At 52.8% G+C, this 24,352-nt stretch overlaps 3 protein-coding genes across 10 annotated transcripts in view; 2 read left to right on the forward strand and 1 right to left on the reverse strand.

Annotated features, from left to right (window-relative positions):
- Strada (STE20 related adaptor alpha) overlaps window positions 1-11,895 on the forward strand; it is a 28,195-nt gene extending 16,300 nt beyond the window's left edge. For all 5 annotated transcript variants that reach the window (XM_021634303.2, XM_021634304.2, XM_021634305.2 and 2 more), the window contains 9 exons: window positions 1,651-1,753; window positions 2,040-2,161; window positions 3,897-4,005; window positions 4,083-4,206; window positions 6,708-6,879; window positions 7,359-7,463; window positions 10,281-10,522; window positions 10,779-10,821; window positions 11,022-11,895. In XM_021634303.2, coding sequence (XP_021489978.1) covers window positions 1,651-1,753; window positions 2,040-2,161; window positions 3,897-4,005; window positions 4,083-4,206; window positions 6,708-6,879; window positions 7,359-7,463; window positions 10,281-10,522; window positions 10,779-10,821; window positions 11,022-11,174 — 1,173 coding nt within the window. In that variant the 3' untranslated portion in view covers window positions 11,175-11,895. The remainder of the gene's footprint in view (window positions 1-1,650; window positions 1,754-2,039; window positions 2,162-3,896; window positions 4,006-4,082; window positions 4,207-6,707; window positions 6,880-7,358; window positions 7,464-10,280; window positions 10,523-10,778; window positions 10,822-11,021) is intronic.
- Window positions 11,896-13,689: 1,794 nt separating this feature from the next.
- Window positions 13,690-16,358, forward strand: Limd2 (LIM domain containing 2). 2 transcript variants are annotated; one of them, XM_060386534.1, is made up of 5 exons: window positions 13,690-13,957; window positions 14,947-15,042; window positions 15,182-15,226; window positions 15,313-15,452; window positions 15,544-16,358. In XM_060386534.1, the coding sequence occupies exons 2-5, from the start codon at window positions 15,001-15,003 to the stop codon at window positions 15,701-15,703; spliced, it is 387 nt and encodes a 128-aa protein (XP_060242517.1). In that variant the 5' UTR covers window positions 13,690-13,957; window positions 14,947-15,000; the 3' UTR covers window positions 15,704-16,358. The 2 variants fall into 2 exon arrangements, with proteins under 2 accessions (XP_060242517.1, XP_021489985.1); XM_021634310.2 differs by lacking the exon at window positions 13,690-13,957 and adding an exon at window positions 14,193-14,334.
- Window positions 16,359-17,790: 1,432 nt separating this feature from the next.
- Map3k3 (mitogen-activated protein kinase kinase kinase 3) overlaps window positions 17,791-24,352 on the reverse strand; it is a 70,250-nt gene continuing 63,688 nt past the window's right edge. For all 3 annotated transcript variants that reach the window (XM_021634308.2, XM_021634309.2, XM_060386533.1), the window contains 5 exons: window positions 24,134-24,282; window positions 23,395-23,526; window positions 22,648-22,777; window positions 21,962-22,139; window positions 17,791-20,483 (listed from right to left, as the gene is read on the reverse strand). In XM_021634308.2, the coding sequence (XP_021489983.1) occupies window positions 20,255-20,483; window positions 21,962-22,139; window positions 22,648-22,777; window positions 23,395-23,526; window positions 24,134-24,282 (818 nt within the window). In that variant the 3' untranslated portion in view covers window positions 17,791-20,254. The remainder of the gene's footprint in view (window positions 20,484-21,961; window positions 22,140-22,647; window positions 22,778-23,394; window positions 23,527-24,133; window positions 24,283-24,352) is intronic.

Raw genomic sequence — 24,352 nt, forward strand, 5'->3', positions numbered from 1 at the left:
TGTATTCTAGGCAAGCCTGGTACATAGTGAGTTCCAGGGAGCAGGGGTACTCATGGTTTGTGCTTGTCCTGCCTGGCACTCAGGAGTTCAAAGGCAGTCAGATCTCTTAGTTGAAGGCCAGGCTGGTCTGTGAAGACCTTGTCTCAAAAAGAAAAGGGGGGGGGGAATATATATATATATATATATATATATATATATATGTGTATGTATGTATGTTCATCTCTTTCTGTAGCACGGGGAAGGAAAATCAGATACAGTGCAGATGGGCTCTGAAGATTATATGGTATTTAAATAGAATGCCAGGCACAGTGTTTTGAGGGCTTCTGCAGAGACACAGCCTTGATGGTTGTCCAGATACCAGCGTGTCAGAACAGTTTCAACTTTTATAGTTGGTGCTGAGTCAAGAGCCTTTTGTACATTTGCAATTTCTTCAGATTGTGTTGTCTGGCTATTTGAGACAGGTGTCCTATAGCTGAAGTTGGCTTGGAACTCCTGATCCTCCTGCCTCCACCTCCTGAGTGCAAGGATTATAGGCGTGCACCAGCACCCATGACTTAAAGGCAGGCTTCTAACTGTGGTATACCACACAGGGAGCTGGCCTCAGATTTCTTCATTGCAGTTAGACACACCTGAAGGAAGAAGGCTTAAAGACAGAAATCCCTTCCCTAAGTCAGACCAATGTGTTTGGGCCTGAAAGAACAGCAAGCCCATGAAAGGAGAGCCGTTGCTATGCTGTTCTGCTGCCCACATTCAGCATTGCTGCCCATCTTTTTTCGGTCCTCAGAGGCTAGACTGGGTATAATGTCCATATCCCAAATGCCTAGTGACCCAGCCTGATTGGGCAGGGTCCCGGGAGGTAGGGTCCCAGGTAGGCTGTCTGGGCATGTAGCTCAAGGAGTCACTTACTCTCCTGTACTTGGGAGTGCCAGGAATGAATAGCCTGAGTTCTTTTTTTTTTTTTCTGAGTTCTTGGTTTGCTAAAGAAATGGGATTCCTCCAGCAGTGTTCCCCTAGATCAGTGGTTCTCGACCTTCCTAATGCCATGACCCTTTAATACAGTTCCTCATATTGTAGTGACCCCCAACCATAAAATTATTCCATTGCTACTTCATAACTAATCTTGCTACTGTTATGAATCATAATGTAAATATCTTACAAGCAACTCCCATGAAAGGGTCCTCTGCTCCACAGGTTGAGAACTTCTGCTCTAGAGCAAGACTGCAGGTCTGACCTTTTAGAGCCTTGCAATTGGGCCCTTAAAAACTGAACCTCCGTGAAGCAGGAAACTGAAAACCCTGAACTTCTCCCCCCACCCCTGGCTTTTTTCATGTATCTTTCTCTATGCACCCTTCCCCAGCCAAGAACTTGGGAGACTTTAGCAGTCAGTGACTGGAAGGAAGCAGCAGAGTAGCAGGTGACGGGGACAGCGGTCCTTGTTTGTAGACCTCACAGCACTTGGTCTGCCGGGGTGCTGACTGAGCACCGTATGTTGAGCTCCCCGTCAGGTAAAGGCAGCAGAGCTGCTTTGCCACAGTCAGCGTTTCTGTGACTGCTGCAGAGGCGAGTCTCCTTGTGGGGCTGTGACCGCCTCTGCCCACTCTCTCCTCTGTTTTCTCAGCTAACCTCTTTTTCTTCTTTCTTTTTCTTCAGGCCAATGAGGCGAGCTCAGAGTCCATAGTGTCTTTCTCTAAACCAGAGGTCATGAGCAGCTTTCTGCCAGAAAGCGGGTGTTACGAGCTGCTCACCACCATAGGTAACTTCCGCTTACAGGGACACGCCCCCCCTCTCGCTACAGCCATCCTCAGCTGGCTGGGAGGATTCATGGTGACAGAAGGTTTCTGTGGGTTTCTTGTGCTAAGTTTGGGAAGAAGTCATTTCCAGGAGGCCATAGTTCTCGCTACATAATTGGCTGAGAAGGACTGATGGAAAAACCAGGAAATGTCAGCAGGAGTGAACATGCTAGTGAGGACTTTCTGCTGACATGGAGTGGACAGATCTTTGCGGCTGTCTTTGTTGACGTAATTCCTCTCTTCTCTCAGGCAAAGGGTTTGAGGACTTGATGACAGTGAATTTAGCCAGGTACAAACCAACGGGAGAGTATGTGACAGTGCGAAGGATCAACCTAGAAGCTTGTTCCAATGAGATGGTGACCTTCTTGCAGGTAATAGAGGGCGGCTGTGACCCTTGGAGGGTGGGCTTCTGGTTACATAGTCATTCCTCTGGAAGTGTTCAGAAGTCGGGAGGCTTCCGTGAACAATCTTAGGCCCCTCTGTGTGTTCTGCATTATTCAGAGGGGGGTAGCACGCCTGCAGGACAGCACAGCGGCAGGCGCAGGCTCCGTCCCAGGAAGTCTTGGTCACAGGCAGGGCCACCTGCTCTGCCGACAACGCCAGTGGCCATTTTCAGGCCCTTAGCATCCTGTTTGGTGCCTTGTCTTTTGACAAGCAAGGAGCCTCCCTCATGTTAAACTGGTGTAGGAACTGAGTTGGGGTGGGACTCCTCGTGGTCCTGTGGGGCCAGTGTGCGTGGTGCGCAGCACAGTGAGCCCTCAGGGCAGCGTGCAGCCCCTGCCCTTCGTCTGGAGCCTTCTCCTCAAGGCGCTCACCTGACAGTGCTGCCAAAGCTGCTCTGTGCCTCGAGACCAGATGGCGCCAGTACTAGCTTAGTTATTTGAGGGTGAAAACTGAATTTGTTCTGGAGCACGGCTGTCCATACGATTTTCATTTTATTTTCTTAATTCTCTGAAGCAGTAAACAGACAGATGGAACTGCCCATATGACCTTAACTTAGGTCATAAAAGCTAGAAACCTGAAATTTCGGGCGGGGGGTTTGTTTTAATTTTAATTTCTTTTGAGATAAGGTCTCTCTCACATTGAGGTTGGTCTAGAACTCAGGTAGCCCAGGCTGGCCTCAAACGCCTTAGTCCTCCTGTCCCAACCTTCTAAGCCAATGGTTCTTAACCTGTAGGTTGCAACCCCTTTCAGTCATATCAGATATTTACATAATGATTCATAACAGTAGTAAAATTACAGTTCTGGAATAGCAACGAAATAATAGCTGACTGTCACCACAGCACAAGGAGCTGAATAAAAGGGTTGCAGTGTTGAGAACCACTGCCCTAAGCACCGGCAGAACAGACAGAGCCACCTGGCTCTTCTGAGGTTCCTTTCACCCTTTTTTAAATCTTTATTTCTTTATCATTCATACAGTATTCTGCCTCCATGTGTGCCTGAGCACCAGATCTTACTATAGATGGCTATGAGCCACCATGTGGGTGCTGGGGATTAAACTCAGGACCTTTGAGAAGAACAGCCAGTGCTCTTAACCTCTGAGCCCTCTCTCCAGCCCCTGAACTTTTTTTTTTTAATGTTTCATATACCTGCTTCTGGGGAGGGGTCCCTAGTCAATGTGCCCAAATGTCTCCTTGTATCCGTAGTTATCATTTGACCATCGTTCTGTCAATGCTTATACTTTGGTGTATAGTGGGAAAGTGCTTTTGGTTCATTTTTAGAGCGCACCTCTCCCTGTTACGCAGCCTGGCCTCCTGTCTGCAGTCATCCTACCTCAGTGCCCGAGCTGGGGTTGCACTCCTGACTTGAGAAGGAGAGTGTACCTTGGCCTTTGGGATTGAATTCATCAAATCACCCCCAAGTCTGCAGCCACTGTTTTATTTTTGTTGTCTCTGAGGTGGTTGATCCTCACTGTGACAGCTGTCTCACCATGCAGGGGCCTGAATGGGTGAATCAGGTGGCTTCCCTTAGGCACACTGGGCCTTCCTGCACTGGAAGGATTGAGGAGAGCATCCAGGAGGCACGAGGTCCTCACACTAACATCAAGCTGCCGTCCTCATGCTGGACCATTCTTGACGCTGACCTCAGCTCTGCCATTGCTTTCAGGGGGAGCTTCATGTCTCTAAACTCTTCAGCCACCCCAATATAGTGCCATACCGAGCCACCTTCATCTCGGACAATGAGCTCTGGGTCGTCACATCATTCATGGCATACGGTGAGTGTGTGGGGTTCTAGCGTGGTTGGAGGTTCTGTGCTGTTTCTTTCGCCCCTTATCATTGGTGTGTTTTTCAGGCTCTGCAAAGGATCTCATTAGCACACACTTCATGGATGGCATGAATGAACTGGCGATTGCGTACATCCTGCAGGGGGTGCTAAAGGCCTTGGACTACATCCACCACATGGGCTATGTGCACAGGTGTGTTCCAAGCCTTCACCAGTGAAGCTAGAGTTCAGAATCAAGGATCTGGACTCTGCACTTGCCCCCTGGCGGGCAGTCATTAGCCTGTCAGTGCTGAAGTCACGTGGTCGGTATTGTGTGAGAGGAATACGTGCCATGGACCACTGGCCCCTGACCCCTGCCTTACTCCTGTGTGCCTCAGAGCAACATGGCCAGGGGCAGAGACAGTTTGCTCAGTGGTTTGTGTCAGGAAGACCAGCACACAGTGGGGAAGGTAATGGAACCGGGGCACTTCCTCCATATCGTTGGTCCCCGAGATCAGACTGAGGTGGTCAGGCTTGCAGCAGGTGCTTTTACCCACGAAGCCATCTCGTAAGCCCAGAGCTGCAGGCTTAAGCAGAAGGCAGTGGGAGGGAACAGCTTTGGGACCTGAGATACACAACAGCTTCTAGACTTAAGAAGCATAAAGCAAGAAAATGATGAATTTGAGTACCTCAGGTTTAAAGATTTCTGTCTCATAAATGACACTAGAAACAAAGAATGACAGATGTTAGCTTCGTTAGCTTCATCTAAACACACGCAAGCAACAAGAAGACCGTGCAAAACAAGGAAAAGACAGCAGAATAGCGGGATGGGAAGTTACGGCAGAGCGGATCCCAGCAGCCACAGACACACAGGGACAGACACTCGGTCCTCGTGATCAGAGAACCGCAAATGAAGACAAGATGTCACGTGGTACACATAAGTGGCAGTTGTTAGGAGGCTGGAAGGGACCCGGTGCAGCCAGTCAGGGCCGTGGAACCAGGCTCGTAACAGCCCGGTCTGTGTGTCCAGCAGTGGACCTGCAGGCCGACAAGTGCTGCCTTCGCACTGAGTAGAAGTGTCTTGAGTGCTTGTCCTTGGAGAATTGTAAATGTTAAATTCCTGGACTAGAGATGCCAGTCAGAATCAAGAATCTGATGTATACAGCTAGCAACAAAAATGAGTCTTGAAGTCAGCAAGAAAAGAGTAATTTGCTTAACATAAAACGACTAAGTAGATTTAAAGTATACACATGCACTTTCCAAGAATGCCCAAGAACAAAAATTACAGATTAAAAGCATTAGTAATAGAGCCAGGCTGGAGCATGTATGACAGATCTCTGTGAGTTCAAGGCCACCCTGATCTACCCCAGGACAGCCAGGCCTACACAGAGAAACTATCTGTAAAAACAAGTTTTGGGCCAGCCTAGACTCCATAATGAGTTCTGTTATCCACTGGAATGTGGCCAACATACCAGGGGCCACACTGTTAAATAAATCTGACCCTCCTCCCTCAGCAGCCATCAGCCTGCCAGGTGGGGGTCGAGGCTCCTGAGCCCTCTCTCTGTGCTACAGTGTTGACTGGCTTGCTGTCCTTCTGGTCTCCTGCAGGCATCCCGCCTCCATGAGTTCCTGAGTGCAGTGGTCCTGTCGTGTCCAGAAAATTTTGTTTGGGTCAGGGTCCTTTCTATCACTGATTCTTACACTCTGTCCATCCTTCTTTTGCAATGGCCCTGGAGCCTTGCCGGGAGGACAGTGGTTGAGGTGTTTCGTTTGGGGCTGACCACTCTACAGACACTTAGAACTGCACTTGAACCAGTTGTGAATGTCTGTCTTAATCACCATCCACGGCACAGAGAGCCCTGTCTGATGAGGGCAGAGAGCTGCACTAGTCTGTGGTGTCGAGGTAAACATTTAGAGTGCTCTTCGACCTAGGGACATAGTTTAAATATAATGACACACGGACACTGGAGACATGGCTCAGTGATTACGGGCACAGAGCACTCCTGCAGAGGACCCAGCACTCACATGGGTAGTTCACAATTGTCTGTAATTCCAGCTCCAAGAGATCTGCCAACTCTGGCCCCAGAAGGCACATGCACACAGCCACCCAGACAGTCACACCCACACGCCCACACCCCGATACCTCACACCCCAGCTTAGTGGTTAAGAGAGTTTACTGCTCTTGCAGAGGACCTGAGTTTGGTCCCCAGCATTCACATTGGATAGCTCAGGACTGTCTATAACTTCAGCTCCAGGGGATCCAACACTGTCTTTTAGGCTCCTTGGACACTGCGTTTACGATCATGTACCCACACATAGATGGACATGCACAGGTAATTAAGAATAAAAATAAATCGCTTTAAAAATCAAATAGTTGGGTGTGGGGGCCCACACTTTTAATCCCAGCTCTCTGAAGGCAGAGGCAGGGTATCTCTGTGAGTACAAGGCCAGCCTGGTCTACAGAGTGAGTTCCAGGACAGTCAGGGCTACACAGAGAAAGAACCTGTCTCAAAACCCTGCACAAAAAAATCTAATAGTACATGAATGGGGCCATGTTATTTTCTCATTCTCAGGTATGTTTGAAAATGTTCATAAATACATTGCACATGTATGTGATGCACTTACATACATGTAATAGCTAGCCAGACCCAGTGCATGAAGCCTGCAGATTTGTAGCACTGGGACATGCTCCTGACAGTCTTTGCTTCCCTGCAGGAGTGTCAAGGCCAGCCACATTCTGATCTCCACAGATGGGAAGGTCTACCTGTCCGGTTTACGCAGCAACCTTAGCATGATCAGCCATGGGCAGCGGCAGCGTGCAGTCCACGATTTCCCCAAGTACAGTATCAAGGTCCTGCCTTGGCTCAGCCCAGAGGTCCTCCAGCAGGTCTGTGTCCTTGGACCCAAGGAGCCTTTTCCTCCACCCACTCATGAATTCCCCAGGAAGCACAGGAATTTGCTGGGGTGGGGCTACTCCCTGTTTCTGGTAAGGGGGTCTTCTAGAGGGAAGAGACCCTGTTGGCCAGGTGTGCTCTAGCACACAGCACAGGCGTTACCTGTCTGCTGTGGATGTGCGGGGTTCCCAGCTGTTCTGACACTGTGTGGCTCAGAGATTTCCCACCCTGTGGATCGAGAGCAGTCTGGAAATACTTGGTGCTCTAGACCCCTCCTGAGCAGGAGCCCTCACCCCAGGGTGCCTGTTAGGTCGCCGCAGCTCCCCACACAGCATTCCCTCCAGCAGAAGGCTGAGGAGCGTGGTCAGTGTCTGGTCTGACTGGGACGGCCAGTCCTCTTGTCTGTTCCTTCCTGTTTAAAAACAGACCAAGGCTGCAACTGGAGTCATCTGTGGTTTTTCTTCTGACTTAGAATCTGCAGGGCTATGACGCCAAATCTGATATCTACAGTGTGGGAATCACAGCGTGTGAACTAGCCAATGGCCATGTCCCCTTCAAGGATATGCCTGCCACTCAGGTGAGCCTGCAGTCCAGCGTTCTCTTCCTTTCCCCCTGCCTGCCTTACACAGATGTCTGCTGCCTCCTGCGCATCTGGGCGCTGATGTGGTGCCTAATGTGAAAGGCAGCCTTTTTTCTTCAAGACTTTCCCAGCCTTGGTGGAAGGGTGCTTAGGTAATTCTTTGTTCCCTTCTCTGGTGATAAATGTGGTCAGGAGCCCAGCCCAGGAGTGGGTGGAGCAAGTAGAGTGCAGAGAGAGGCCACGCAACACATGGTGCCACATGGCTATGCAAACTGTGTAAACCACACCAGCCAATTCTGTTGTGCTCTGCTTTGTGAAATAGCCTCTTCCTGTAGTTCAGGCTGGTGTCAAGCAAGCCGCCTACCTCAGCTTCCAAGTTTTGTGATTATAGGCCTGTACCACAAGGCCCAGCTAACTCACCTTATCCTTATAAACCCCTCAGATAGCTCCTGTCTTCCTTGATAAGTGGACACAGATTCTCAGGCGTCTCTGAGTTTTATGCGGCTGTTTTCTGGCATACACTTTTAGAACCTGAATTCTGTAAGTTCAGCTTCTATTCATGCTCCTGCACATGCTCGCCTTTTGGGCGTGACTCAGGCCAGTGGTGTAGTTTGCTCTTGTTAGACAGACAAACCCAGGAAAGAAATTTGTTCAGGCTCTATCACACCCGGGAATGGAGTTGGGATTGTTTGTTTCCTGGATCTCAGGTGCCTGAAGCAAAATCTTGAACCAGGAGGAGGTAAGACATTGAGCAGCCCCTCCTCCCCCCTCAGGCTCACAGGCTGCCTCTTCAGCTCAAAGAATACCCCCTCAGGCTTATAAATTGCTCACCTGAGGTCACAGCTGGGAGCTAGAGAATGGCTGAGTAAGGAAACTTCTGGGGCCGCAAAATACTTGGTCTGAGACTTTTTAAAGAAAACGTTATCCGTGTGTGCATTCTTGCGTGTGTACTCAAGCACATACTTGTGTGCTCCATGTATGCAGTTGTCTAAGGAGTTCAGAGAGGGCATCAGAGCTCCTGGAAACTGGGGTCATGGAAAGTTGTAAGCCACCGACATAGATGCTAGGAACCAAACTCGGGTCTTCTGTAAGAGCAGCAAGCTTCCTTAACCACTGAGCTGTGTCTCAGCCTTAAAAGCTGACAGCAGTTGACCATCTGAAGAGTGGGAACGGAAGCCTACTCCTGGGAGTGTAGCTCAGTAGTAGAAGGCTTGCTAGGATTCTCAGCAATGCATGTGTGAGTATGCTTGCGCGCGCACACACAGGCTTTAATACCCAGAGCTAACAAAGAACCAGATCCAGGGCACAGCAAAAAATTGTGGACGGCTTGGGTCTAGGAATTCCAGGGGTCTGTTGGGTGAGGGGGCTGGAGAAAGAAGTGAGGGCGTTTGGTTCATGTCCCAAAGAACAGAGAGTGCTGAAGATACAAGCACAGGGGTGATAACATTGTCTGTCCATCCATCCATCTTGATTTAAAAAGGTGATCCAAATCTGTCGGCTCTAGTTCTTAGCTTAACTCAGCTCTGCTAGAATAATTAGCTTGTAAAACCTAGGTACAAGAAATGTGTAAGAAAAATAATTGCGTAACAGGAGATGCTGAGGAAGGAGAGGAAGGAGTTAGATGGTTAGTATGGACCTGATTAGTGTGAGCACAGTTAGTGTGGAAATAATGTGAGCCTAGTAGTATGGGCCTAGTTAGTATGAACCTCGTTAGCGTGAGCCCAGTTACTATGAACTGGTGTACATCCAGAAGCAGCATTGTCCAATAAAACTTTGTCTGTCCCTGTACTGTCCACAGTAAGGGAAACACTGGCCTCTTGTTATGCTGATCACTTAAAATGTGGCCCCTGCGATGGAGGGTGGGATTTTAAGGCTAACTTAGATATAGTCCCATGTGGTTAGTGGCTTCCACACTAGCACAGCCCCAGAGACCTCTCCAGTTTCTGTTCAGATTGTTGAGGAGGCTCACGAGGTCACCTACAAAGCTAGCTGTCCTCCCGGTGTGGCTGGTTTTGCATGTCTCAAGTTTGAAAGCTCTGACACGGCCTGGCAAGCGGGGCCCGCCCCTGGCGTGTACCCATCAACCCAGGGTGCTGGGTTTCAGTTGCTGCTTGTATTGTGCACTCCACTGGGCCTACCTGCACCCGGCAAAGTGGAGCTGGGCTTCACAGAGTGTGACGTCACTCTGCCGCTACCCTAGAGAGAGGGCTCTGTAGTTAGAGTTCGGTGCCCAGCAGAGGGGGAGAGGAAGCTGGCCCGTGCAGCCCCTTTCCCAGTCTGCCGTCACTGCCAGCCAGTCGCCAGTGTTCTTTGCAAAAGTCAGATTTACATGTCTTAGGGTTTGTACTGCTGTGGTGAAACACCACAACCACAAATTGGGGAGGAAAAGGTTTATTTGGCTTACACTTCGAGTAAACAGCCCATCTGCCAAGAGAAGGCGGGGCAGGAACTCAAGCAGAAGCCATGGAGGGGTGCAGCCTACCGGCCTGCTCCTCATGGCTTGCTCAGGCTGCTTTCCTGCAGAACCCAGGACCACCAGCCCAGGTATGCACCGCCCACAGTGGGCTGGGCCCTCCCGCATCAATCGCTGATTAAGAAAATGCCCTACAGGCTTGCCCACAGCCCATTCGGGTGGAGGCATTTTCTCATGAGCCTCCTTTTTAGATGACTCTAGTTTGTGTCACGCTGACATAAACCCAGCCGGCACGTCCAACTGTCACCTTCACTCCTAGAGATCCTGTTTGTTCCAGGAGGAGAGTATTGTGAGGGGACTCTTGGCCTTCCAGGGCCCTCAACCCAGGGATTTCTCCCCAGATGCTGCTAGAGAAACTGAATGGCACAGTGCCCTGCCTGCTGGACACCAGCACCATCCCTGCCGAGGAGCTGACCATGAGCCCCTCCCGTCCCATTGCCAACCCTTGCCTGAATGACAGCCTGGTCACTGGTAGCCTCCGGCCTTCCAATGGCGACTCGCCTTGCCACCCCTACCACCGCACCTTCTCACCCCACTTCCATCAGTTTGTGGAACAGTGCCTTCAGCGCAACCCTGATGCAAGGTACGCTGCTGGCCTTGAGCTTCAGGGGCCGGAGGGGGCTTGGGAGCTGCAGCCAGTCTTGGAGAGCTCTGGATTCCCAGAGGAATGTGGACCCCACAGCAAAAAGAATCGGCGCCATGTTAAGAAGCTAGCCTGAGTGGCTTTGGCTGTCAGTTGTTGGGAGAGCTGAGGGAAGCAGTAGAGGGTCTCTGAGGAGAGAGGGTGTCTGGACAGCAGTGCCCAGGAGTCACGTGGGTCTCTTCCCCCTTCTATCCAGGCCAAACGCGAGCACCCTTCTGAACCATTCCTTCTTCAAGCAGGTATGTTGTCCCTGCCTCCCTGCTGCGGGTCACCTGTTTCCAGCCTTGCAGCCCTTAGCTGTGGGGCTAGGTATTCTTCCTCTGTCTGAACTAGAGGGATGGCCGTGCTCCTGAAGCCCTCACGGGCGCCCTCTTCCCTTTCCTGTGGTATCCTGGGCCTGAACGGTAGAATCCACATGCAACTTGTCTCCCTCCCGCAGATCAAGCGGCGTGCCTCGGAGGCTTTGCCGGAACTGCTTCACCCTGTCACTCCCATCACCAACTTTGAGGGTAGCCCGTCCCAGGACCGCAGTGGACTCTTCGGCCTGGTGACCAACCTGGAGGACCTGGCGGTGGATGACTGGGAGTTCTGAGTCTGTGCAGCCTGCACCCTCCAGCCAGGGTGGGTGTGAGCCCCAAGGCCCTTCCCGAGGGCCAGCCCCTGCCTCTGGGTGCAGCCTGGGCAGAAAGGACACTCTGCTGGCAGAGCTGGCTGCCGACTGCCTGAAAGGACATTCTGGAAGAGACTACACTGTTTTTTGTGGCTTTTGTAGACACAGGGAGTCCCAGTCACCAGGGACTTGGAAGGGCCGGAAAGCTGACATCCTGTTCTGTGAGCTCAGGGGACCTCCTTAGAAGGAAGAGCCGCAGCTTTGGCCCGAGGCTGAAGTCCTAGCCCAGAGTTTAACCCAGGGAACCTTCACATCCTCTTCCCACTATTTACTCTCTGCCAGCCTGTTCCTCATTTCTCTGTTCCCAGACCCTGTATTCAGGGCAGAAAGGGGATAAGTCCTAAGCAGCCTGCCCCTGCCCTGCGCCATCTCCCCAGTCAATTGCTTTCCTGAGAAGGGAAGACAAGTAGTCTTTTTAAGCACTAGGACAGTTAAGGCTGGGCCTGGCCATCCTCATCCCCGCCTCTCTCTTGGGCCCTGCCACCTGTAACCATCTCTTAGCTCATCTGTTTATTACACTCCCTCCCAGGAATCCATCTTCATGCTCCCTGCCAGCTGCTGCCTTGGTGCCTCCGAGGGCTTAAATAAGAGTCCTTATGTTGTGTTAGTTTCCTTGTCGGAACAAATTAAAACTTTCAGAGTATGTCGGGAATGGCTCAGTGTTTCCGTGTGTGCAGAGGCTGTGCGCTGGCATCTAAGGATGGCCGCACAGGCTCAGGTGCAGGTCCTCGCTGCTCCCAGAGTGGGTGAAGTGTATGTGGGGCCTGGCAGTGATCTCTCTCATAAGCATGCATACCGGTTTCTTTAGAAACGCATGGTCTCTTAATTCCCATGGATTTCAGTATTAAATTTTGCCTTGTCAAAAATGATCTAGAAAGGGCACCAGTGCTGGCAACTGGCCAAGCCCACCTCTGAGCAGCAGAGGATGGGAGGCTTTGTCCTGTAACCTGATGTGTGTCTCCTTGTGGTTGGTACTAATACCCAGCAAGCCGGGAACCCAAGAACCTATCATGCGGCTGGTGGCTAAGGAGCAGGCGGACCTTTGTAACCTTGTTTCTGTGCATGCCCACTGCACAGCCCCAGCCCAGCATCTTCTACCTTGCTAGTCCCCCGGCCCTCCCCTCCTCTGGCTGAAGTAACCTCCCCACCCCGCCCTTCTTTCTTCGGCTTCTTAGACCACCAAATGTTCCCACTCGCCATTTTCTTAGGAGGTTTTACAGGTGAGGCGGGAGCGCAGCTGAGCTGGCAGAGCCCTTGCCCAGCACGCATGGGGCACGAAGCAGTGTTTGATCAGCAGCTCCTCGGCGCTTCACACACTGGGCGTGGTGCGTGGTGCATCCCCATAAACCCAGCAATGGGGATTTGAACGTCATCCTTTGCTGTTCTGAAGCCAGCCTGGACTAGAGACCTTGTCGAGTAACAGAACATTTAAAGAAACTTTAAAACTTGCCCTGGAGGCGGGCGAAGGGACCTGAAATGGCATGTGAGGTCCATGTGAAGCCCAGCCATCTGTTTCCAGCGCTTCTACCCGCTGTCCAACTTGCATGGCACTGCCTTCCTCCCTGCAGTCAACTGCTGACCTTGGTGGCTCCCTGCTGCTCAGCCCACAGATGGTCCCGGCAGGACCGGCTGCCGGTCAGGTCAGTGCCCGGGAGCAGCCTCCCGGTGTCCCTAAGGACTTCACCTTTGCATCAAACAAACAGCCCCTGGAGAAGCTGAGGATAGGTGTGGACAGTTTTCCCCAGGAAGAGTCCCCCCCTAGTTGTGGAGGAACACCAACCAGGAAGTCGGTGGCTGAGCGTCGGTGTAGGCAAAACATCATCTAGAGCGGCCGGCCGGCCGGAGGCTGAGGGAGACAAGTGAAGCGCGCGCAGCGTGGGTGCATCAGCAGCCCGGGAAACGCCTGCTGCCTCCCTGTTCCCTGCCAGGCAAGGAGGCGTTGAACTCTTCTGTTCCCCGACGCGAGCGGGCCTCGGGCCGTGCTGGAGCCACCAGTTCTATTCCTGTCACACGGGTGTGGGAACGTGTCGGCGAGGGCTGTGAACAGCCTCTAGCCGGGCTTTAGGCAAAGCGTCCAGCAGAGGTCCGTGCCCCGAGGCTGCTGCCCTCCAGTGCGGTGGCCTCCCCCGACCTGCCGCGCAGTGGGCTGGGGTGGGGCGGCAGGCGCTGCTCCTGCTGCACTTTGTTCTCTGAACAAGTCTAGAGGCCCCTGTGCCACCCTCGGTGCGATTGCTACAAGGCAGCGGGTCTCTCCACATAAGGGCTTGCCCTGGGCCACGGCCAGGCCAGGGGTCACCAATCCCACAAAGTGCGGCCACAGAAACCGTTTAGGATGCCCGGCTTAAGGGGGTAGGTGCTTCTGGAAAGCCCGCGGCTGCGGAAGTTCTCTGGTGGACCCGTCACACCCCTCACGTGGCATTGGTCCACGGCCGGCCACCTTGGCCCAACATCGGGGTTCCGAGGGACCGCGGGCCGCCTCCATCTTCCGCCGCAGGACTCCGCGGGCCGCCAGTGGACCTGCCTCCGGAGTCCTACAGTGGGATAGCTCAGGCTACCGGGTCCCCGGCGCGCAAGGAGGGGGCGGAGCTAACGGGCCTTCACAATGGCCAACGGGGAAACCGAGTCAGACCCAGGCCATTTCTGAAGGTCCGAGCCAGGAGCGCCGTGTGTTTGGTGGCCGCAGGCTGGACTCGTCTCCGCCCGAGGTGAGCCGGCCCCACGGTCGTCGCTGCCCCGGGAGCGGCCGGGGAGGTCGGTTCCGGGAGGCGGGCGGGCGGGCGAGCGCGGGCTGCGAAGGCGGCGCGGGGGGGGGGGGGGCAGACAAAGGCGGGGGGACGGCGAGCGAGGGAGAGACAAAGCGCGGAGGGGGGTCGGCGGCGGCTTCTCCCGGAGGCGGCCCCGGGCGCGCGGAGCCAATGGGCGGGCGCGGGGCGGGGGCCGGCGGGGGCGGCGCCGCGGCGAGGCGAGGCGGCGGCTGCCGCTCGGGGACCACTGGCAGCGGCGGCAGCTCGCGCCCGCGCCTCCCGCACCCGAGGCGGTCCCCCGGCGACCGACCCCCGCCCCGCGGCGCAGGCCGGGCCCGGTGAGACCCACGGCGGCCGGGGGGAGGGGCGCGGAGCGTTGCGGGGCGGGTGTCGGCCCGCCGGGACCCGGGGGCTCGCGTGGGTCCCTCCGGGCCGGCCCGTGGTGGGGCTGGGGGGTCCGGGGTCTGGGGTCCCGAGGAGCGGGCGCGGGAGGCGGCGCAGCCTGGCCGGGCGGGAGGCCGGGCGGGAGGCCGGGCGGAGCGCTGTCCAGGGGCTGGACGTCCGAGCCTGGGGGCCCGTGCGCGGGTCAGGCGGCGCCCGGCCCGCACCTTTGCTGACCTCCCCTCACCCGAGGCGGGGTCCCCGCCCGTGGGAAGCACACGCAGACACCGCGGAGCGCCCCCTCAACCCCCATCTCCAGCCGCTCCCGCTAACTTTGTTCCATCCCCACATATGTTTTCACTCAGGGACACCCCTAACCCTTGGGGAGTTGGATGAGGGGCGGGCAGGCTGGGAGGGGGGTTAGGGGCGGAAGTGGCAAGACCCAGAGCAACAGGAAATGACTTAGGGAAAGTCCCAACCGCAGCCCCCCAACCCCCTGCCTAAAAACACCCCAGCTTGCAGGGTGGGGGAGGGCTCATGGGGCCCCACTGACTGACTTCCCCTTGCAGAACCCTCCTGGCGCTGCGTCTCCTCCCGGGCCGCCAAAGCACCTCGGAAGAGCCATGTTCCAGGCTGCCGGAGCCGCCCAGACCACCCCCTCTCATGTAGGTGACCAGGCGGGTGGGAGGGATGAAGGGGACGGCAGCAGCTTCTTTGCTTGGCATCCTCTGCCACCTCTCGAGTGGCCCTGGGATCTGGGCTACCTGAGAGCTGACCCCCGCTCTGACTGCTCCTCTTCCCCAGGAAGCCAAAGGCAGCAGTAGCAGCAGCACTGTGCAGCGCTCCAAGGTAGGGCCCCAAGGGTGGGTGTGGGTGAAGGGAAAGGGTCCGTGCCGAGCCGGCCTCTTGCTCAGTGTACTCTGCTCCCACCCCAGTCCTTCAGCTTGCGGGCTCAGGTGAAGGAGATCTGTGCAGCCTGCCAGAAGACTGTGTACCCTATGGAGCGGCTGGTGGCAGACAAGCTCATTTTCCACAACTCTTGCTTCTGTTGCAAACACTGCCACACCAAACTCAGGTGCGCCCCTGCCCTGCCCTTGCAATGCCCACTTACTTGCCCACCCTACTCTGCCTTCTTGCCCTGACCCATTTGCTCTCTGCTCCCACAGCCTGGGCAGTTATGCCGCACTGCACGGGGAATTTTACTGCAAACCTCACTTTCAGCAGCTGTTTAAGAGCAAAGGCAACTACGATGAGGGATTTGGTCGTAAGCAGCACAAGGAGCTCTGGACCCACAAGGAGGTGGACTCGGGCACCAAGACAGCCTGAGACCCCTGTAATGTTCATTCCCTCCCAGCGCATGGCCTGCAGCTGGCCAGTGGGAAGGCAGCTCATCTGGGCTTGGGCGAGTAGAGTGGGAAGGGATGAGGCTTCCTCAGACAGGTTTCAGGCATAGGGCTCTGCTCCCGGATTCCTTACTTTTCCCATAGGAGGTTGGGGTTGGGAACCAGAATTGGAATTTTTCACCATACTGCTTCCTTCAGCCCATCTCCCCTCACCCCACGGCTCCCAGGGAGGCCCACAAGCCCAGCTTCCCTCTTTAGGTGCCTTTTCTCCAGCAAGGAGTCAGCATGCCCTCCTCAGGGTCCCAAGCTCCCTCACTGCCACCTGGGCCTTGTGCACACCCTTGTCTCCCCATCTACCTCTGCCCGTAGCCTGGTCCTGAGCCACAGAGATTGGAAGAAGAGACAGAGTGCCATCTGCTGGGCCTCATAGATGCCACCTTGCTGGTTGGGGAGGAGGGCTGGAGAAGAGGCAAGACAGCCCGCACACAGCCTTGGGGTCTGGAGGCCCCTGCTGCAACAAAGCTAAAGCTCCTGCTAGGGCCTCAGCTGACAGGCTTGGCGATAGCTAGGCTCCCCTCCTCTCCACTGTGCTGTTCTGACTGTTGTGATCAACCCCGTTTTAAACTTGTTTAAACAGATCTTGACTCATATTATGTGGCCTGATGGGGGGTTTTGTGGCATGCAGGCTGCAGACTCATCAGAGGGGTGGAAAAGGGATGGCCCCTAATACTCCTGGCCTTGGAGAAACTAGTGCCGGTTGTCAGGGAAGTATTGGCTTGAGAAGCTAGTCTCTGCTGACTTGTTAAACTGTCAAATCCGGAATCCCACTGTACCTTGTCACAGATAAGCCAGGCCCACTGACTCACAGGACATAATGGTTATTGTTTTTTGAGGCAGAGTCTCATTGAGTACGTAACCCTGACTGGTCTAGAACTCAAGAGATCTGCCTGCTTCTGCTTCCAAAGGCTGGGATTAAAGGCGTGTGCCACCCATGCCCGGCCTCACTGCAGTTCAGGGGTTTAATTTACTACATTTGAGAAGAGTAGGGTGTAAAACAGAACCGTTCTGATTTGTCCAAGACCTTGTTTGACTGCCTTTCTGCTAGCTGGTCCCAGCTGTTTGGTTTCCTCCTAGCCCTCTGCCCTAGAAATTTGCAAGGAACGGTGGGAATCCGCCAAGTTCAGTGGCTTCCACCTTTCCCCTCTCATTACTGTCATCTCCTGGAGCCTCTTCTTTGAAGTAGGAGGTCAGAGCTACTGTGCCAGGTCATCCAGGAACAAACGTTGCTCCTCTGAAAGGCCATGCACAGAGGGATGACAGCTCGCAGCAGAGAAACATGGCAAGTGTGAAGATACTCCCTCAGCAGAAGTCTCGGTTGTCCTGCCCCAGGCCCCACTGTCCTGACTTCTGAAAACTGCCTTATGTTTGGATAAATGAACTGGTAAGCCAGAGGGCAAAGACCACTAAGAAATCCAACCTCTGGTCCTGCTGGCGGGTGAACCACTGTAGACTTTTCCTTTAGGTGGGCATTTGGTAAGCAGGGGTAACAAAGCCTTGGTTCTTTGGGACAACGGGGCAAGGATGGTCTCTTGCAGTTAAAAACACGGTGGCTGGGCTGGGCGTGGTGGTGCATGCCTTTTATCACAGCACTCGGGAGCCCGAGGCAGATCTGAGTCTGAGACCAGCCTGGTCTATATAGTGAGTTCCAGGACAGCTAAATCTGTCCTCTATGGTGAGACCTTGCCTCTGACTGATGTTCTGTAAGAACAGGACCAAGGGAAGCCCCTCTGAGCCAGGAAGACTCAATAGGATGCCATGAGTCCCAGGAACTCAGCTTCTGATATATTCAGATCGGATGGACCAACAGTCTTGTCTCAGTGGAACACTGAGATGAAAGGAAAGAGGGACCACCTGAGTTGGCAATAATGCTTGGCCAAGTCATTCCAGGATGCCACTTTGGGCACCCACTTCAAGTTCTATTTGTGGGGTCTAAACCTGGTATTTGGCATTGTACCCAACCCATCCCTGTAAAAGTTCCCACCTTCAACCAAAATCATGGTCACAGGACCCTTCTGATATAAATGATCCCTTTTATTGTAAGTAATGCACTGGCCTGGCTTTGCACTGCAAGCCCTCAGTCAAGATACAGTCAAATAACTATGGCTGCAGGTTCTTCTGCACAATCCACAATTCAGACAGACACAGAGCTGGGTAAGTGGGAAGGGCAGGAGGGATGGCAGCATGCACCTGACCCAGGCTGGCCTTTCCACGTGGGGTTGGTGAAGGCAGATAAACCCCATGGAATGAAGAACAAATGGTGACACAGCATCTTCACACAGCAGGCCGAGGGCTGCTAGGAGACTGTCCTTCAGAACCTTTGGGCCCAGGCCATCCTGGAGGCCCACAACTTATTTAGATTTGTTAATAAAAATAAATTAATAGCTTGGTCCTGAGGATGCTGAGTCAGCATGTCCACAGTTTTTGGCACAAAGAAAGGGATCTTCCTCCCCCTTTGGAGTGCAGGTTTTGTTGGCTTTTAAGTTCATTTTAGAAACATTCCCTATGAGGTAAAATGGCCCCCAGCCTGGGGGTGGGGATGGGGGTGGGGACACCTCTGTGAGAGCCTGAACCTGTGACAAGCAGAGTTGTCTCATCTGAGATCTTGTCAGCCCACCAAGCTTTATTTCCTCTTGAGGTTTAGGGGTGTGGATGGGGACAGGCTAAGGGGTGCTACAGCCACCAGGATGGGGTCATGGAGAGGCCAAGCTGCCTTTTGTCAGCTTTGGTCTAGAAAAGGGGCCAGTCCCCACTTTGGGTAAAGGCTGAGCTGGAAGCAGGACTTTACTCACTGGCTTCAGAACAGTTAGAGAATGGCCTGACAGACCCCTGAGGAAAAGGAAATAAAACAGAGGGGCCCAGGCCCAATTGGCACCGTGCAATACACATATCTGCAAAACCAGCTGCTTTCAATTTCTGTTCTCTCTTCAGGAGTCCATCACCGGTAACAGTCTAGAATTGATATATAAAAACCATCAAATATGGATCTGAGATATAAATTAACAAGTACAAGGCCTCACATTACATGATGTGAAAAGGCTAAAAACAGCGATAGAAACTACATTCATAAAAGTGCATCGTCAACACACAACGAAGGCTTTGGCTTGTTCTGTGCCCATGGGGAAGTGGGCATGGCTGGCAAAGAGCTGCCTGGCGCTAATCCCCAGCTCCCTGGAGATGCCCATCCCTGGGCACTGGCTTTTTTTTTTTTTTTTTTTTTTCCTTTTCTTTAATGACAACTCCCAAATTTCTTGGGAGTTGAGAGGGAGGAGCTCTAGCAATAGGCACATTTGGAGGGGAAGGAAGGGGCTGGAAGAAAGGACCAGCTCCCAGGCTGAGGTAAATTATGGCCAACTCTAAGCTGCTTGGAGATACTCTTTTCCCCAACCCCTCTTGGCATCCTCCCTTATGGGAGGAACAAGGGAAGAGGCTGATGACACAACTGGGCAAGGCAGGCTAAGGAACACAGCTGGTGGTTTTGGAGATGGTTGGTGGTGGCGGCACAAGAACTTTCTACCCCATGGAGTGGGCTCAGGCCTGATGGGTTTGAGATGCAGAGAGCCTGAGCCAACCCCCTGCCCTTTCCCTAGTTGCCCAATGAGGCCAGGGCCAGGTCCTTCCTTGTGTTGCCTACCTTCTTCTCTGCTCCAGTGAGGGAACAGATGCCAGGCCGGGGGCAGAGGCCATCCCAGCAGTTCTTTCCAATCCAGCCCAAGCCCACACGGGTCTCCAGAGCTCAGAGGGCAAAGTCTCCAGTTTAAAACTGGGAACAGCATAAGAGTGACTCCAACTTGTAAAACAATTGCATTGACAAGACTGGGTCTCCCCAGTCACTGGAGGCAGCTCCGTATCTCAGGCCCTGCTTGTTTATGGGGGCAGGTTCCTCCTTCCCAGAATAAGGCAGCATAACATTTGCTTCATTCATCTTTGGTAAAAGACAGGACTGGCAAAGCACACCTGGAGGCTCTAAGTGACGGCAGCCCAAACCTCTACCTTCTGTTGGCTGGGGATGCTGAGCTTTACCTCAGGCTTTAGTGGGCTCATGCAGCCCAGAGACACTCCGGTGGGAGGAGAAACAAAGTTAACACTCTGAATGAAATAACACTATTCATACCCTTGAGTAAGTCCTGTGCCCCAGTCCTTCTGGGCTTCAGTGCTGACTGCAGTGTTAGGACACTTCTGAGGGCAGGCAAAACCCACAGCTGTCTTGCATACTGTTCCCAGCCCTTTTCCCTCCACACTGAGCTTAGGATGCTGACGTTCTTGGGTCTTACAGGCTGGGGACTCCCAGTCTTGATGCCACAGCTATCCCATCCTGGCTTTGAGTCCCAGTGGCAGATGGGGCACAGACAAACTGGCTGGACCGAAGCTCCACTGTCCACAGCCTTGCCTGGAAGAAGCAGCAACTTCACTGAGCTGACAGTAGCCCCTTGCCTGCTCGGCAGGTGGCAGCTGGCAGCAGCATAGCCTTGAGAGCTCAGTACACTAGCTGTGCAAAGTGGTGTGTGAGCAGCTCCTCAGCTGAGGGTCTCTGACGAGCCTCCACAAAAATGCGCCTCAGGAAGTCCCTGCCGTGTTCTGAGATGTGAGAGGGCAGCTGAGGATTGGTGGGCTGGGTGGCGATCTTGAAAATGGCAGCCATAGCTTCATACTCTGCCCAAGGTGGTTTCTCTGTCAGCATCTCTACCACAGTACAGCCCAGGCTCCTGGAAGAGACAGACCTGTCACCTGTCAGCCAACTTTAGGCTCTCACCACCACCCGCCGCAATGAAAGCAGCTATCTTTCTCAGACCACACTGAAGGACAACCGGGCCAAGCTAAGGGCTGATAGGATTACAAATACATACCGCCATGCAGTATATAAGTACACTTGGGTACTTACCGAGACTGGAAGAGTACTGACAGGCTCCAAGCTATTAGTTTCCTGTTGGTGCAAATAGTTCCTATTCTCTTGCTTTTCCATCTTTTAGGGGCTGTCTGCATTTCTTCCTGTTTCTCTCATGTGAGAGATTTGAACTCAAGGCCTTGGTGTATTTAACACATTCAATTTTATTAAGCAATAGCCTCCCCAAGCCCACTTTGTGTTTCCTGGCTTCTGGTCATCAATTCCTTGACCGAGTCACCCTAACCTTTGTGTCCTTTGCCACATCTCCCACTACCTACTCTGACCTGCCTTTCTTTTATAGGGACTTCATGGTTACCTCAAGCCACCCAGAGAGTTCAGGATAGTGTCTCACAGTTACAGAGGCCCTGCTGTCATACATGTCACACTTAGAGGTTTTGGCAGTTGCATTTAGACATCTTTGGAGGAGGACTCACAATACTCTCCAAGGAGAGTTCTTGTAACTCTTGGGTTCTTTCTGAAAATGGACATTAAGTAAATCAAAAGCAAGCCATTTGGGCATAAGAAGGCTGAGTTTATTCTTGTTTAGGACAAATCTAGGCCTTTAGAATAATAGATCCTGCACTCTGTATATGTGAGTGTTTTGTATGCACACAAGAATGTCTGTATTTGCACACAGAGGCTAGAGAAGGACAAGTGTCTCCTGTGCCTTACTGTCGTGATACAGTTGGTGTCTCTCACTTAAATGGAAGCTTGCTTTTTTTGGTTAGACTGGCTGTCAAGGAGCTCTCAGGATCCACTTGTCTCTACCTCCCAATACTGGAATTACAGGCATGATCAACCATGCCTGGCTTTTATGTGGGAGCTGGGGATTTGAACTCAGGTCCTCATACCTGTACAGGAAGTATTCTTAGCCATGGAGCCATCCTCCCTAGTCCCAGAACCTACCTTTTCTTTTCTTTCTTTTTTTGAGGCATGGTTTAATTCTATCCCTGATTGGCTTATGTAGACCAGGGTGGCCTTGAACTCAGTGACTCTATCTAATGCTGAGATTAAAGGGGCGAACAACCAGGCCCATGCCCAAACCTACTTCTTAAAGAGGTCTAGCAAACATGAGGGATTTTGACTCCCATAGCCCAAGTCCTTAGCAATAGCCCTTTGTTGTTTAGGATAAAAATCCATTCCTTCTGTCAAAGTGCCCCTGTATTTATTCCCCTTGGCCTACTACAGAATCTAAGCCCTGTGTGTACCAGCCAGCTAGAGTAGGTCATCGGTCCCCAAGTCATGTTTGATTCAGAGACCCTTCAGCTCAGGCAGAGAGACAGCACCCGCCGTGCTCACCATACATCTGCCTTTCTTCCATAGCCCTCGCCGCTGATGACCTCAGGACTCATCCAGTAGGGTGTGCCAGTGACAGAGCGCATGCCCGTCCCTGACATGCAGATGGTCTGCAGGCGTTTGCTGGCCCCAAAATCCCCAAGCTTCACATTTCCAGCTGAGTCTCGGAGGATGTTGGCTCCTAAGGCATGAAAGGGAAAAGGCAACCACTTTGGACCCTCTTATTTTCCTATTATCTCCCCTCCTGGGTGACTGAAAACTGTTGGAAGGCTAGGGCCATCACTGACTTAGGCATGAGCCTTAGCGAAGCCTCAGGGTATAAAAAGGATCAGCCCCATAGTCAAGATTTGCATTTTTGATATTTGCCCCATAGTGTTCAACCAATTTTTACACTTGTCTCCAATTAAGGAAGTAATTGGGGTCCTATTTTTCACAAAGCTCAAGAGCAGTTAGGTTAAAAAGAGTAGTTAGGCTAGTGATTGGTCTATTGGTAATAAGTAGCCTTGAACCTAGGTCTCCCTATGGAGGCCTGACTGATTTAGACACACTATGCTGATCAGTTGGCCTCAAAGTCACAGAGACCTGCCATCTGCTGCCTCCCTCCCAAGTACTGGGACTAAAGGTTTGCCCTACTATGGCTGCCTGACCCTAGGTCTTGGTACCTCGGCCACAGCTTTACCGCTACTCACCCTTGATGTCCCGATGCACGATCATGTTGCTATGCAGGTATGACATGCCCTCTAGGATCTGCCGGGTGTACTTGCGGGTCACACTTTCTGTCAGAGCTCCATAGGCCTTCAATTGGTCTTTTACAGAACCCTAATAAAGCATAAGGAGTCAAGAGAGTTCCCTTGGGGGTTGGCTTGGGAGAGGAGACAAGGTTATTTCCAGTGCCCAGTACTGTGACAGTCTCATTTGCATGTATGAGCCACTTTTGCCATCACTGTCAGACAGCTTAGGGAAAAGCATGAAACGGTCCTTAAACAAGTTGAGGGGACCCCCTGTTCCACGTAAAGGTTGTACTTGCCTGACAGGGACCGAGACCATTTTTTTTTTTTCTTTTAAGATTTATTTATTATGTGTATAATATTCTGTCTGCATGTATGCTTACATGCCAGAAGAGGGCACCAGATCTCATTATATGGTTATGAGCCACCATGTGGTTGTGGGGAATTGAACTCAGGACCTTTGGAAGAACAGACAGTGCTCTTAACCACTGAGCTGTCTCTCCAGCCCATCCAGGGCCACTTCTTATCTCACACACGCTCTGTAGCCACGGGCATGGCCCTCCTGCTTTCAAGTCCTGCCATCACTGAACATGAGGTTTCCTAGAACTGCATGGGGTCAGGCCCAGATCAAGGGTGACTCATGCCCACAGCCACTAGCCCTAGTCAAGCCCTCTTGTGTGACTGTCACATGCAGCCACGGGTGCATACCCCTGGCATATACTCCATGAAGATGGTGAGGATCTTCTCAGCGCGGTCCCGAAGGCAGCCGTAGTACTGCACAATGCGCTCATGCTGCAAGTTCTTCAGCAACTGTATCTCACACTCCAGAGCACTCACCTCCTAGAGAGGGGCCAGTGGTCAAATAGGCACTCAGGGTCCGGGTATACCCACCTGGGATCAGCTTATCTTGCCCTAGTTTATGTTCACAGGGGTCTGCTTGGTTAACTTCAGCGGGGGGACAGCAAACTCAACTGTCTGGCCCCTGGCCACAATGTTAGGCAGCCCTTAGGATGCAGCATTCCTCACCCAGAGGAAAGCAAACAGGAAGGATCGAGGAGGGAGGAGGGGCTACAGAAGTCTAGTTAAAGTGGCTGTTGTATTTGTCTACTCAAATTGAGGCATAGACTATGTGACTCCTACTTCCACAGGAACAAATGAGAGCGCTCCATAGCTTTCTTCAGAGCCAAGCCTCTGTCCAAAGAGCGCCCTTTAGGGAATTAATTGGTCATCAGATCTCAGTTTGGGTTGCTAAGGACTTTAGTATGGATGCCTTCCTTCTCCTAGCGGCTCCATACATGTTGGAACACTGGCCCTTCACCTCTTAGCTAGAGCTAAGATAAATATCAAGGGAATTTGGGAAGACATTATGGAGAAGCAACTTGTATCACTTTAGACAAGTAATCAATAGGTGTTTTGGCTGGAGGCTGGTGTATGGGGAAGGCCATACCTTGCTTGTCTCAGGACTATCTGGGTCAAACTGGACCTGCTTAGAAGCAAGTTCACGTCCTGTGTCCACATCATAGCACAAGTAGACCCTGCCGAAGGCACCTTGACCCAGGAGCTTCCCCCGACGCCAATTGATGGGAGCACTAGGAGCTAGAGAGCAACAAGAGAGAGCACTGGATCATGAACTTCCTGTACCTGGACCCAGCACCATCATCCCTCC

This window comes from Meriones unguiculatus, chromosome 7 (assembly GCF_030254825.1).
Source record: "Meriones unguiculatus strain TT.TT164.6M chromosome 7, Bangor_MerUng_6.1, whole genome shotgun sequence".
NCBI lineage: Eukaryota > Metazoa > Chordata > Mammalia > Rodentia > Muridae > Meriones > Meriones unguiculatus.